The 15,332-nt window shown below is 37.5% G+C and overlaps 1 protein-coding gene across 3 annotated transcripts in view; it reads right to left on the bottom strand.

Annotated features, from left to right (window-relative positions):
- Cfap69 (cilia and flagella associated protein 69) overlaps positions 1-15,332 on the bottom strand; it is a 60,677-nt gene that overhangs the window by 30,517 nt on the left and 14,828 nt on the right. For all 3 annotated transcript variants that reach the window (XM_021660212.2, XM_060374021.1, XM_060374020.1), the window contains exons 6-9: positions 12,358-12,456; positions 6,133-6,282; positions 5,853-6,030; positions 3,239-3,362 (exon numbers count right to left, since the gene is read on the bottom strand). In XM_021660212.2, coding sequence (XP_021515887.1) covers positions 3,239-3,362; positions 5,853-6,030; positions 6,133-6,282; positions 12,358-12,456 — 551 coding nt within the window. The remainder of the gene's footprint in view (positions 1-3,238; positions 3,363-5,852; positions 6,031-6,132; positions 6,283-12,357; positions 12,457-15,332) is intronic.

The following is a 15,332-nucleotide window of genomic DNA, read 5'->3' as shown; positions in this document are numbered from 1 at the left end:
TAAATTTTCCCTACTGTAATTCATTTGAATTTACAGTACAAATAACAAACAAAAGCAAAAAAAGCAACCCCATGTGACTGGCAGCTCTAATGTACTTAATGTAAACCTGCTACTGAGGCTTCTAAGGCGTATTCTGTTATGAATACTGAATATCTGATGTGATATGTAAAAGTGAGTGAGAAGTCAATACAGAAAGCCTACCTAGTTACTTCTGTGATTCACTGTCTATACCTTTAAATGATTCCATAATGGAGGAGAGTCCAGTTCTTTTTAATAGCTATTCTTTTTGTTTTCTATACCTTTAAATGACTCCATAATGGAGGAGAGTCCAGTTCTTTTTAATAGCTATTCTTTTTGTTTGTTTGTTTTCGAGACAGGGTTTCTCTGTGTAGCCTTGACGGTCCTGTACTTACACTGTAGACCAGGCTGGCCTGGAACACACAGTGATCTGCCTACCTCTGCCTCTCTGAGTGCTGGGATCAAAGGTGTGTGCCACCACACCCAGCTTCAACAGCTAATCTTTTCAATGCTCCCTTTATTCCAGTCACTCTCATTACATCAAAGGACAGCCAGGGGAGAGCAAAACAGTGCTGCTTAACAGGAAGAACTCTGAAGAATTATGGTGGTTACAAATAACCTCAGCGCAGGGAACTCATTCTTCACAGAGACAAGCTGAAGTTTGTATATGAAGGAAAGTTTATAGGTTCATATAATACTGGGCTTTTGCATTGATTTTCTACCTCTTCTGGAGTCACTTGGCTTCTTTAAATATAGGAATGTTATTGCTTTGTTTTTTGTTCCTGAAATCATTGGAATGATTACGGTAACAGAACTGAGAACTCACTGACTGGCTGTAGCCTGTCAGACAAACACAAGGGTCTGCATAGATACCACAGACTTAACTAGGTGCTATGTCAGATTGCTTATAAATTTTCACAGCATGAATTCCATAACGTCTCTTATATTGGACCACTTGTTGTATACTGACAGGTATTGGGACTTTTATAGTTAGTTCTTTGAAATCCAACATAGAAAGTAATATGGATGAAGTGTAAATATCATTGCAAAATCTCTCTATTCTAAGATTTCAATCATTCGATGATTTTTTTTTTCACTATAAAGTAAGTACAGGGAGGGGCTGGAGGGATAGCTGAGGAATTAAGAGTGTGTACTGCTCTTATAGACAGCCTGAGCTCAGTTCCCAGAACTCACTGAGGTGTCTCACAACCATCAGTAACTCCAACTCTACGGGTTCCAACACTCTCTTGTGCCTCTGCGGGCCCCTACCCTCTCAGACAAACCTATGCTTAGATACACACACACACACACACACACAAGACTAAAATATTAAAAATAAATATCCTTATATGTAAGGAAAGTTAGCTTCTGATATGGCTAGGTGATTATGATAAAGCAAATCTTTGAGCAAAATATTAAAAGCATCAATCTTGTGGTCAAGAGAAAGCAGACATTGGAAGAAAGTTGGAACTGTGATAAAGACTAAAGAAAAATTCACTGTGTAAATTCTCATACCAACTCCTTTTAAAAAAAAGATTTTATTTATTTTATGTGTATGAGTGTTCTATCTGTATGTACACCTGCATAAAATGGCATCAGATCCCAGTATAGATGGTTGTGAGCACCATGTGGTTACTGGGAGTTGAACTCAGAACCTCTGGAAGAACAGACAATGCTCTTAACCACTGGGCCATTTCTCCAGCCGCCTACCAATTCCTTTAAAAATGGTATTTAGCCTGACAGCAATCCCTATTCTACACCTTGTGAAGATACTAAACTCAAAGGTAACCCGGGGGTCTAAGCGGGCCAGTGAATCAGAGGACTGAGGCAGCCATAGATGCTTGAATGAAAGGGACAATCTCATAAAGAAGAAAGCCAGAAGGAGAACTCAAATATGTACACAGATGATTCCCCAGTCTCTAACTGTGCCTGACCTATTCAACATGCAGATTTCTACACATCATAACTAAGGCCCAAATACAGATTTAAAAAGAACCAAGCAGAGATTTGAACTGTAATCCACCACAGAGATGAATGTAGACAAGTTTAATTGTCTACTACTAATAAAATTGAAAAAAGTACTCTCCTCAGGCTGATGTCAGAATCCATAGAAAAAACACTCATAATGAATGGGAATACAAGAACTCTGCACAAAGGTAGAAATGGGTAAAAGGAACCAAAGGGGACTAGGAGTGTCTCTCAGAGGTAGAACCCTTGCCTACCATGCCTTGCCGAAAGTCCTGGGTTTGATCACTAGAACTGAAGAAAAGAAAAAGAGAAATTCTAATATCTGAAATACAAACACACACTAGAAAAGATATTCAAGACAATGGGTGAGTCAGGGAAAGTCAGTTAATTTAAATATATAGACCAATACAACCATACAATCTGAGGACTAGAGAGAAATATTGAAAAAGTGACCAGAAGCCTACAACCATATAAGAAAATGTAAAAAAAAAAAAAAAAAAAAAAAAAAAAAAAAAAAAAAAAATCAAATGTACAAGTAATGGGAATGCTAGAACAAGAGAGAGAAGAAACTTAAAGCCATTGATGAAAATAATCACCCAAATTTGGTGAAAAAATTTACATATGTAGAAAAACTCTATAAAATATAAACACAAAAGTGACCAAGCCTTTGCACACTGTAGTGAAACTGCTGCACACCAGCGATAGAGGGGGGAAGTATCTTGGCAATAGAATTTAAAGGACACTCTTCATAACAGGAAGCAAGAATCCCAATAAGAAGTACTTACCAGGGACAGCAGAGGGCAGAAGACAGCAGGACATTATCTTTCAAGTGCTAACAGAGAATTGTTTTCAACCTAGAATTCTATATTCAATGAACATAAATTTCAAGAAGTAAGATGAATTGGAGATATTTTTAGATAAAAGAAACCCAAAGGACTTTGCTGAGAGTAGGCAGCACGTTTGTACCACAAGAAATGATAGACAACGTTCTTTCATTGAAAAAGAAATGAAGCTAGATGGACAGAAACAAAAGAAAAACACCAGAAATGATGAATATGTTAGTGATGAAATAGAAAAAAGATTCTGGCTTGCAGAGGAACCTAGCAGAATGACAGAAGGGAAGTGCAATGTGACGATGATGACATTAAAATATAACTTAGCACTGCAATATAAGACATAAATACTAAAACATAATACAGAACACTCCCGCCACTTTTGCCATTGAAGTTAATGGTATCTGATGCATACTTACAATCATTGGTGCTCCGGGGTTCTGAGCTATAATTGTGGTCATAACTAATATATCATTTCTAAGTTGACGATCATAATGACTATGGCCCCTCATAAACAAATTTTTAAATACATCCTTCAAAGCCCTAGAAAATAAAATATGAAAAGTGATATTGTTATGGGCAAAATGTTTGTGCTTTTAAAATTCATTTGTTGAAAGCCTCCCTTGTATGAAGTGCATCGGGAAGGTAGGTTTATGGGAAGCATTTAGACCGCAAAGGTGGAGCCATCATAAAGGAATCAATGTCCTCAGAACAGGAACCCAGGGAACTCTTCTATCCCTCCCCTTCCCTGTGAGATGAGAAGCCTGCTGTGTGGAAGTGTGTTGACCAGAATTCTGCCACACAGGCACCCTGAGTTGATTTCTAGCCTCTAAGACCATGAGAAGAAGATTACTGTTGTTTATAAGCTACTGCTGTTAAGGAAGGCTGAACTAAGACACATTTCTCTGGAAATACTAATGTCTCTTTCAACAAAATCCACATTCCTCATCTCTTTATCCTTCCCAGTCTGCTTCAATTTCACAACAATGTACCAGATAAGAACCCACTGAATTAACTATACACAGCTGTGAATGTGATCATCTACATGATTTAATCATGTCGTGTTAGAGCCGTTCAAAGCCTCTCCTCTTCTTAGGATAAAGTCCTCTGTTCTTCCCAAGCTTCCCAGGGCTCTGAGTCATGGTTCTTGCTCTTACTGTAGCCTCAGTTCTTACCACCTGCCCTGTTCTTCTCCTCTCATCATACCAAACTTCTTTCAGTCTTTTTCCTCTAACTCAGATTTTTACTTCTCATTTCCCAGGTTTGATGCTCTCTCCAAAAAGCTTTTCCATGTGACTGATTCTTAATCACTGAGATGCTGCCAAGGTTAATGAGCATGAGGAAACATAGACCAACTCTCAGTTCAAGGTCAGGTAGTAGGCAGTCATGTTTATCTCTTGGGACCCCTTTGCAGTTTCTTTGGAATAACACCATCCTTAATTTTTATTTTTGAATTCATTCTCCCTGGATTGTGGTTCTACAGGGATGAAGTCAAAAGAGTGGAAGAGAACACCAATAAACAGAAAAGAGGTAACTCCTCACGTTTGCTGAGATTTGAATAAAGAGGCTCACCAAATCAGCTTTTTTTTTTTCTGTTGCTGTGATAAAACACTGACCAAAAGCCATTGAAAGTGTGAAATGCTTTATTTGGCTTACACTCCCAGATCACAGCCCACCACTGAAGGGAAGGCAAGGCAAGAACTCAAGCAGAAACCATGGAGGAACTGTGCTGGCTGGCTCACTCATAGGCTCATGCTTAGCTAGCTTTCTTGTATAGTCTAGAACCTCTGACCAGGAGAGGGTTCTGCCCACAGTGGGTTGGGCCACCTCATATTAGTTACAATAAAGACAACCACCCAAAGACATACAGGCCAATCCGATCTAACCGATCCCTCAATGTCTACTCTCTTCTTTGTAATTATGGACTGTGCTAAGTTAACAGTTAAAGCTAACTAGGATAGTAGGGTTGTTTTGGGGTCACTTGAAAATAAAGGCATGTTCATCCATCTTATTCTGAAAAATATACAATGCCTTGCAAAAATTTCTTTGTTTATTATACTTTCTTTTAATTATGTACTTGTTTTGTCTATAAACATAAGAGAAATATTATAATTTTTAAAGTGAAATGTTATTTCAGATTGTGTGTGTGTGTGTGTGTGTGTGTGTGTGTTTTGCTCCCAAGTATGCCTGCACTACATGCATGTGTGGTACTCATGACATTCACAAGAGGGCACTAGATCCCCTGGGACTGGAATTGTGAGCTGCTGTGAGCTGCCATGTGGGTGCTGGGTATCAAAACCAGGTTCTCTGCAAGAACCTATCTGCTGAGCCATCTTTTCAGTTCTTCTATTTTATGTATTGAAACAGGGTCTCACTATGTAGCTCTCTTTTCCCTGGAGCTCACTCTTAAACTCACAGAGATCTATCTGTCTTCCTCTGTCTTCTAGGTTATGGGATTAAAGGTATGTTACTACCACACCAGACATTATTTATTTTTTTATGATCTCAAACTGACCCTAGCAAAACAGATAATAACTATTTATTATACAAGTGAGTAAGCAACTTGAAAACTTATTCATACTTATTGACTATTTTAAATATAGAACTGGAAAGGTTATAAATGCTAATCAGAAATCTAATAAGTAAGTATTTCTAAAAGTCCAATTTTCACTTTATCCACCTGTAAAAGCATAATTTAGCTATACAATAAGACACTTTTAGAGCATCCTAATAGACAAGTGTGGCTTTTCCTAGGTGCAGCAGTAAACAGGTGTGGGTAATTCCAATACTGGGGAAGAAGGAGACCAGCCTCACTCAGCTAAACTGCACGTTCCATTTTTACTACTGAGACCTATCTCAAAACTGATAAAACAACAAAAGTATAGCTTCTAATTGTGGAGACTTATTTCTACAATGATATGAAACACCGCCATCAGATAAATCAATAATTTAATTGAGCACAAAGTTGTTGGTTATCTATCATTGGCTATAGTGCAAGGCAAAAGACATTCCTATCTATCCACACGCACTTACAGCAGGCATTCCAAGTTACTAAGCTGTGGTACAATTTCCTCTTTTGAAGATTTTTCCAATAAATTCCAAAGTACGTCTGATGAACGAAATAGAAGCTGTCCTGAGGGATCTGGGTCATTGAGGTGAGCACAGATTCTGCTGGCTGCTTGGGCTTTCACCATTAAAGTGCAATTAACATCTGAAAATTTAATTTAACAAACTATTTATTTTGCATAGTCTGTTAGAGGAAAAGAAAAATAGGGGGCAATGACATGTTTAAATTCAGTAATACTATACACACCAGAAGTAGAGAGATGCTGAAGAACTTTAAGAACCCAGAGTTTCTCAACAAGCTGAATTTCAGTCAGGAGAACTGACTGGACCATTGATGTTGCCAATTCTCCAACCTCAGCCATTTTAATCTTGTAGGAGGAGCTGACTTGCTGGTAGCCTAACATTGTAACAGGGACAGTTACTTCACACAATGATCATTTAACAACAGACACAATTTCAAAAACATTTTAAAGGACATGTGACATTTATAACTTGCACAGTACAGGGATGGACAAAGATTTCCATAGACCTTTATGAAGGGCCAGACTGTCTATATTTACTCTGTATAGGTTATTAACATATCTGTCTCAATTATTTAGCTCTAGATGTTGTGGCATGATATCATAGTAAGAAGAAAGCCATAAATAATATGAAAATAAACGGACATGATTGTGTCCACTAACACTTAATTTGCAGTATCCCAGTTTTTTCCCTTGGTTTTAAGGGCCTGGGGGGGATAGGCTTAAGTTTTTGGCCTTGAAATAAATGCACAGATTTTGAAAACACATCTTAAATTCTAAAAAAACAAAACAAAAACAAAAATAAAAAACAGAAACAAAAAAGCAAACAAAAACAAAACAAACAAATCCAATTATCTGCGGGCAACTTTTTGTAAAGCCAAACAACAGGGTTACAAATACTTTACATTTTCACTCTGTGGGACAATGTGCTGCTTCAACTCTTTCAAGAGAGAAGAACTGCATCATATCAGCAGCAAATGAGGGGGAAGAAGCAAATGGTTGTGAACTCAGGGCTATTTCACGGTAGCTGAACAGCACAACTTGACAAGAACCTCATTCTATTGTGGGTCCCGTGAGACATACTACCACTTTTGTTGGTTGCACAGGTGCCTGCCCAACTATGTTTGGTCACATGGATTAAAGAAACACCACAGTGATTTCACTTATAACTTCCTGATGTCTTGACTTCTGAAACAACCAGATTCTTTGACATAGTTCTGAGAAGTCCATCTACAATTTGTATTAACTTTTTTAATTAAATTTTTATTTCTTAAATATTAGTTACAGCTTATTAACTTTGTATTCCAGCTGTAGCCCCCTCCTTCATTCCCTCCCAATCCCACCCTCTCTCCCTCATCTCCTCCCCGCCCCTTTCTAAGTCCAATGATAGGGGAGGTCCTCCTCCCTTTCCATCTGACCTAGCTTATCAGGTCTCATCATGACTGGCTGCAATGTCCTCCTCTATTGCCTAGCAAGGCTGCTCCTCCCTCAGGGTGGGGAGGGTGTGTGTGTGGAGGTCAAAGAGCAGGCCACTGAGTTCATGTCAGAAATAGTCCCTGTTCCCCTTACTAGGAAACCCACTTGGATACTGAGCTACCATGGGCTACATCAGAGCAGAGGTTTTGAGTTTGGTCTCTGGGCCATAGGCAGGGTCCTGTCCATTCCTGGGAGGGGTTATCTAAGGGGTTATGCTCTACATACTCACTGTATAAGTTTTAAAAGTATAAAGAGGGCTCAGGTAACAGCTCACCAGATAAGGGACTTGCTCCACAAACATGAGAATTATAGTCTGAATCTTTAACACCAAAGTAAAAAGCTGGGCATGAGCTGGGAATGGTGGCACATGCCTTTCATTTCAGTAGTCAGCAGGCGGAAGCAGGCAGACTTCTGTGAGTCCTTTGCTAATCTGGTCTACACAGATACTACCATGACAGATAGGAGAACATAGTGACACTATGTCTCAACAACAACAACGAACAAATAAAACTCAACAATAACAACAAAAGCAAAGACAAATAAAATTCAACAACAAAAACAAAAACAAACACACAAAGTGTGGCATGGGTATACACTTGCCTGACTTCAGGGCGTGTGGGTAGTGTGGAGTCAGTAACTTACTAGGGCTTACTGGCCACCAGTTTAACTCTAGGTTCAGTAGGGATTATTCTCAAAGGATGGTAGAGGGAGAGAGCAGGACAGCCAACATCCTTAGCCACCCATCTTCGGTGTGAGCATTTACCACACACACATACGTATACCACACCCATATAGCTCACACGCTTACCTATATACAAAAATTAAAAAAATAAAAATACAAAGGAGAATAAAAACTGCTTGTAATTTTATCATTCAAAGATAATTTTGACATTCAATATATTTATTGTTGATATTTTTAATGTGTGAATATCATTTTAGTAGCACTTTCCATACAGAAATTATACTCTACGGTCCTTCACACTGTTTTATTGTGTTTTCCTAGGATAAAAAATGTTCCCAACTCATTACTTTAATTGTATAACTCTCTGATATTGATGCCCCAAGTGCTTTATACACTTTTTTCCCACTGAGCTTACATTTCTATAAAAGGACACAGTAACATCCAGGCTCGTGGACCTAATCCCTGCCTCAAAGACTCTGTGCTTCCCAATCACTCTCCTGAGGACTTTCCAGCTCATGCCCATCACTGGGAACTAACTGAGCAACAGGCAGTAAGAGCACTGTCTACAATTCCCTGCTTCCACAGTTTGATCATGTCAAGGTTACACTCCCCTGCACCTGCAATCTTCTCTCTCTTATCTCACGCAATATTGTCTTCCTTTTTATTTTAAATAAAGTTTTAAGATATTTCTTTTTTATTTTTATTCTTCCTATTTCTTTTGGTGCATGTCTGTGGCAATATGTCATGACCCATGTGGGTCATGGCATGTGTATAAAGGTCAAAGGACAACCTGCAAGCCAGGTCTTTCACTAAGTGTGTCCTGGGGTTTGAACTCAGGTTGCCAGCCTGGGCAGTAGATATCTTTACCCACTGAGTCATCTTGCTAGCCCTATCTTATTTAAAAAAAGATGTCTATTTTGCTGAGTCAATTCTAAGCTTCTGTTCTTAATTACACCTTCTCATGTATACTTAGAGGGTTTTGCTTCTCTGTTTCCCACTTAGGAGCTTTTAGCTTGTCTGCCTAAAAACTTCATTTCCATATCTTAAAGCTAATAACAAACCCAAATAACTGTTCTTTGCTTTTGTTACCAGTTAAGCTGTTTCCCATCTTCTTGTTTGCTTTATCTTCTCAATTCTATTTTCAAGCCTGTATTTATGAACTGTCCCTGCTTCATTTTGAAATGACTCTTCTGTTTTCAGGATCCTTTCATATTGCTGTACCTTTGTCAATAGACCTCAGACATTAACTACAACTTCCCAGGTACAACATTAGCTTGAATTTTCCATCCATCATTACAGAAGCTTCTTCAGCACTGATACCAAGACCACCTTTCTTCATTAAACATTATTTCATCAGTACATATATGGTGGTCTTTACGTTTCTTTCACTGATAAACACAAATTAAATTAGAAAAAATTAGTTGAACATTTTGAACACTTTTGTACATTTCCTTTAGGATGAGTGTTTTTATAGAAGATGCTACATCAATTATTTTGCTTCAGGCTCTTCCTAGTATACTGATATGCTGTTTCTACACTAAACATTTTCATGGGACATTGACATGACTTGTGACAACTGACATGATGCACAGCAGTAATCATTAACATGGCTTGAAGATAGACTGCGTGTTTCTTCTATCTAAGGTTTCTCACCATTGCATATTCTATCTGTGAATTAATCAAGATAACTATAGAGTTGTTCCATACAACTTACATTAATACAAGTTCTCTGCTTTTGCCATTCTCATGGGTCCTGGAAAGTCAGCTAACGAACACTTCCTGTGCATATTGTTAGGGCTCCAGTGTGAGTTCTTTTATGAGTATAACAGTTACTGGGTTGAATGAAGGCTTTTCTACATTGTTTACAAAACTGAGATTTTCTTTTTTGAGTGTGTGTGTGTTCAAAAGTAGAGCTGCTGAAGGTGTCACCACAGTGCTTAAACATGAAAGGATTCTTTTCAAATATGCAAAGGGTCCTGAACCATTCAGGGATTTTCCACAATGTTTACATATACAGGCTTCTCTCCAATATGAGTTCTTTCATGTATTTGACACAACTGTTGTGACAATCACCATGTGTTTTTACCACAGTGCTCTCTCTCTCTCTCTCTCTCCCACACACACAGCAGCTTCTCCCCAGTGTGTTCTTTCACACATTTGAAAGGAATATGGATGACTGAAGACTTTTTCACATAGCTCACATGCATGATGTTTCTCTCCAGGGTAATTTCATGCACATGCTTCCCCACATTGCTTACATCCACAGACTTCCTCCCCAGAGCAACTTCCTTCATATAGTAGAAATGTAGTGGAACAGCCAAAGGCTTTACCACACATCTGACATTTATAAGGTTTCTCTCAACTACGTGTTATTGTGGGTCTCTGATTGCCTGGCAGAGTCATTTAGGCTTTCCCACTTTGCTTATCTATATATGGTTTTTCATCATTATGTGCCTTCCATGTTTTACTGGGAATAATCTTGGTTTTGTTTTTTTAATTTTAATTTTATTATTATTATTATTATTATTATTATTATTTTATGTGTGTGTGTTCCTTACATTTATATATAGCTCCTCTTCTGACATTCTTCTAGTGTGAGCAAGATGAGCTTTGGAGGGTACATTTGGAGATGAAAGGCCAACGTATACTTCTCTACAATACAGCTTTCTCATGCTTTATTCCAGGAGAAATTTTCTTATTCAGAATAAAATCTAAAATCCGGCTTAACATTTCTCTGGATTGGTCACATTGTTTCTTGCTCATAATTTCTCCATCATTTGACCTTTTAGGTTTCCCCTGAGGTTGTTGCTTTCTCTCCAATGCTCTGGCTCTCTCCCTTTTGCCTCTTTCCAGCTTTTGGGTATTCCCGTTCTCTCCATGACTGTCCTCTGTTGCAGCCTGTTCAGGTCACAGCACAACAGAAGCTGGGCAGCCGGGGTCTCAGCATCATGCACAGGATCTCAAAGACGGTAGGAGCGACAACGTTCAGCCCCTTTTTGAACCTTTCCAGTCATCAAATTCTTTTTGAACCTCCCTTAATCCTTTGGATCACATTATCTCCAAAGTGTTCTTCATGGTCCTTTGCTGTTTAGGTGAATTATTTCCTGACTAATTAATTCAACCACTGACAGTTTCAATTTTCATTTCTACTCAGTTTCATTTCTACTCAATTTCAGGCCTGTTTATCTGATCCCTGTTGCTTTTAGTGTTCAGTGTCTACCTTCACTGAGTTCTCCAGTCTATTATCTGAGACTTTACACTGCATATTTTATAATCTATGAATTTCATTAGTTCAGATGCCCTCTCATGTTCTCCTTAGTAATAAATTTCTAGACTACCATAGACTTACTTTTATCTATTTAAAAGGACATAACTTTAAAGTATTATTTATTTATTCTCTCCCTCACTATATTGATTGCATATTATATAATCAACGAAGATAAAAGTATGTCTGACCTGGAGGGGACAGGAGCTTCACAAGGAGACCAACAGACTCAAAATATCAGGGGGTCCTGCAGAGGCTGATGAATCAACCAAGGATTACACATGGAGATAACCTAGAACCCCTGCTCAGATGTAGCCCATGGCAGCTCAGTCTCCATGTGGATACCCTACTAAGAGAAAGGATCCTGACAGTCCTTATAGGCTAGGGCCATATAATAGGGGAGGAGGACCTCCCCTATCAGTAGACTAGAGGAGAGACATGGCAGGGTGGGGAAGAGGGAGGGAAGGCGGGACTGGGAGATGAGGGAGGGTGACTACAGTTATGGTACAAAGTGAATAAATTGTAATAAATACTAATAACAAAAAAATTTAAAAGTAAAAAAAGAGTATGGCTGAAACAACCTTATATCCCCACAATGCTAATGCTTGATATAATCTACTCCTCAGTATATATTAAGATTCCTTAGATATAACATACAGAGTTCTCTACAATATAACAGAGTGGCCCAGGATTATTAATTTGGTATTTACTTTGGTGGACTGATATTATGGTTAAAATAGTTTTATTTACAATGCTAAGCAATACTACTGGTAACAATTAAACTTAGTTAGTTAAGCCTTTATTAAGCGGGTCATAAATATTTACCATCAAGATAAAAATTTGATGTAAACCTCCAAACTAAAAGGTAATACTATACAATTTTTAAAGAGTTCAAAGACATGCAAGATTTTTATTTTTACATATTAAAACCAAGAACCCCTGTGTCTTCAAAGTTTAGTGAAATATGAGATGAAAAATATTTTTTGTTTCCAAAGTTATCATTCATTGAAAGATCAATGAAAATTTTACCTGGAATGTGCTTTTTTGATGGTTCTACGTGATAGAAGTCAACAATACACTTACAAATTTGTATCCTTAATTTAGAACTTGGTATTTCCATTAATTTACCTGCCAGAGGATAAAGGAGAGCAATGTAATAACTTATTATAAGCTTATTTTTAAATGTAAGCATACAATTCTGATTTTATGATAATTATTTTAAGATCTGATCAGATGGTCATATTGGGTCTTATAATTACATGTGTGACCATATATACAACATGCATCACTTCCTATGGGAGCATTTTCTGAGACATTTCTTATGTGCCATTTTTATATGAACTCTTATTCAAACATGTTATTAAATTACATACAAGAGAGAACAGAGCAACTGAGATACACAGTAACTGTAAGATGTAGAAGGTTGCTGCTAGAAAACAGCATACTGTTTGACAGTTAATTAAAAAAGAGTTAAGTAGGAAATACACTCCAGATGATAAAACATGGTAACTGTGTAATGCAGAAAAAGTGACTGTCACCTACCAAGCGTTATGCACTATATGTAACTGTATTGCCGTATTTTTGAATATCTGGTGATGCTTATACCATCATCACCAGAAATGTGGATAATGAGTTGCACTATGGTGAATTATGCCATCAATGAGATAGAAATTTTTGGCCCAACGATTGATTTATAGGGTCATCATCTCACATATGTTCGATTATTGAGTGAAATGAGGTGATAAGAGTGCATGATAGTATTTATGAGCATACGAGCATATTCATACGTGTCTACATGATACCCTGAATCTATCCTTATATATTCAAACCTAATGATACTAACAGTACAGATACTGGAGCCAGGCAAAGTTTAAATTCTGGCTCTGTTACATACCCTCGGTGTGAACTAGTATCTTGGTTTTCCCATCTGCAAAACAAGCATAATAGTAACTACATTTAAGAATGCTGTCAAGATTGGTTTCATATGAGACAAGGGCTGAGAATAAGTTCAGCATAGTTAAGAGCTACATGTGATAGTTACTGTTTGATAAAATATAGGTTAGCATTCTTCCTAACTAGACTTAAATACTTGTGTTCTATACTGTATTCTTTCCTTAAAATTCCATATTAGCTTTGCTTTCAATTTGCTGGCAGATTAGAAGAGAGGAATCTGGGGCAGTCTCTGCCCCAAAGGGAATAATTCTATGTTCAGATTTTCTGGGTGAGGATGAAGGGCACAGCATTTCTTTTCAGCCATATCTATACTGCTACTGAGGTCAGTTTGGCTAATTCAATAATTCAAGCTAGACTGCATTCCCCAGGAGAGTCTGAAGATAATTTGCAGGACTCTGCAAGGACCCAAGCCATCTGGACGCCTAAGGACAACTAGAATCAGCAGAAGCAGCTTTAGGATTAACTTGGACCAGGGTGGATTCTCTAAGCATAAAGAGCAAAGAACCCCTTTAAGCAGGGGCTTTCATTTGGGCCTAGTGTCACAGTCACATCCAGTGGAGTGGACAATGAGAGAGGAAGCATGGGAACAGGGTGAGGCACAAGGCAGGCCTCAGCCAGCTTTCATCTCCTCCAGAAAGCTGACCCTTAATAATGTTAAGAACATCTCCTTACACATCATGCTTGGAGCTTCATTTGGAGTTAGAATGTCACTGTAAAAAACAATAATGATAGGCAAGAGGAACAACTAAGCTAGCCAAACATGAAGTATGGGAAACTTTCTCATTTGCTTCTTCATCCTTTCAGTTCCCACAAATTAGGACTCTTTTTTAAGGCTTCCTGCTTTATCATTTTAAGGCAGAGTATCAACTTTTCCCCTTATTTATTTCCAGAGCTCTTCTCCTGAGTCAGAAATATGTTCACAGCATTTAGAAGAAACCCTAACAATCGCTGATACATGGTAAAACCTGAAGTTATTAGTAATGGTCATTAACATATTTTTATTCAATACTTCATATTATGTAATTTCATTTATGTTATGTTTCCAGTAATTAAAAGAAGCAGAAAAAGAGCAGTATTTGCCCTACATTGTCAGTGAAGGGAATTCAGAAGGAGTTAAGAGTTCACACTGTCCTCAGTGGCATAGTCATGTGCTTTTACTAACAGACTGTTAGTAAGCAAAGAATAATCAGAACATAGGTCATGGATTATTCTAGAATGTCTGCCAGTTTTCCAGAAGGCAACACTCTAGAAAGCGGGGCCTATGGGAACATTTAAAATAATGTTACCAACAAAAAATATATATATTTTAATATATATTTAGCCAAGTCATTTTTTAGAATGGCTTCCCATTTAACTTTTCCACTAGTGACAGAATTGAAATCTCCCATTACTTCTGAACCTGTATGATTCTTAAGAATTCTCTATGTTTACTTTAGTCTTTCTGATATTTTAATCTAGTGTTTGAGATGAAATTTAGTAAGCTTTCTCTGAGTAAATACAGTTGAAGTGAAACTTAGATGTAAAAGAATTATAATTAGTATTTAATGTTAAAAATAAAATCCTTTTTATTTACTTTAGTTCACCCTCGAAAATATTTTTGTATGGAGTATAGTGCTTGGAAAGTAGCTTAGGCAAACAGTTACAAGTTTATCAATCATTTAATGTCTTTTACAAATAAAAGTTATTACTTAGTAACTACAAATTTATCATAGCATGTGTTTGAAAATCATCATGTCCCAGGAATGGTTTATCAGAAAGTGTTTCATATGATCTCATTTCTCAGGACATTCTTTTCCTATTCCTAAAAACAATGAAAAAATAACCCAGATATAAATGCATAGTCTTTTATGACATTTTTCATATTTGATTTTATTTTGCAGTTTGGAGCATGCAGTGAAGAAAGAAGTACTCAACGGTTTCAGCAACTCAACCCAAAAACTCAAATGTGAAAACTGTTTTGTGTTACACCACATACTCTTGATTGGAGTTGGACACGAATTTCCTCCCCTAGCTATTAGCTATTGGCAATCGGAGCTGCTGAGAGACTGGTT

This window comes from Meriones unguiculatus, chromosome 21 (genome assembly GCF_030254825.1).
Source record: "Meriones unguiculatus strain TT.TT164.6M chromosome 21, Bangor_MerUng_6.1, whole genome shotgun sequence".
Lineage (NCBI taxonomy): Eukaryota > Metazoa > Chordata > Mammalia > Rodentia > Muridae > Meriones > Meriones unguiculatus.
The sequence above is the reverse complement of the archived record's forward strand: the minus strand, read 5'-3'. Positions and strand labels throughout refer to the sequence as shown.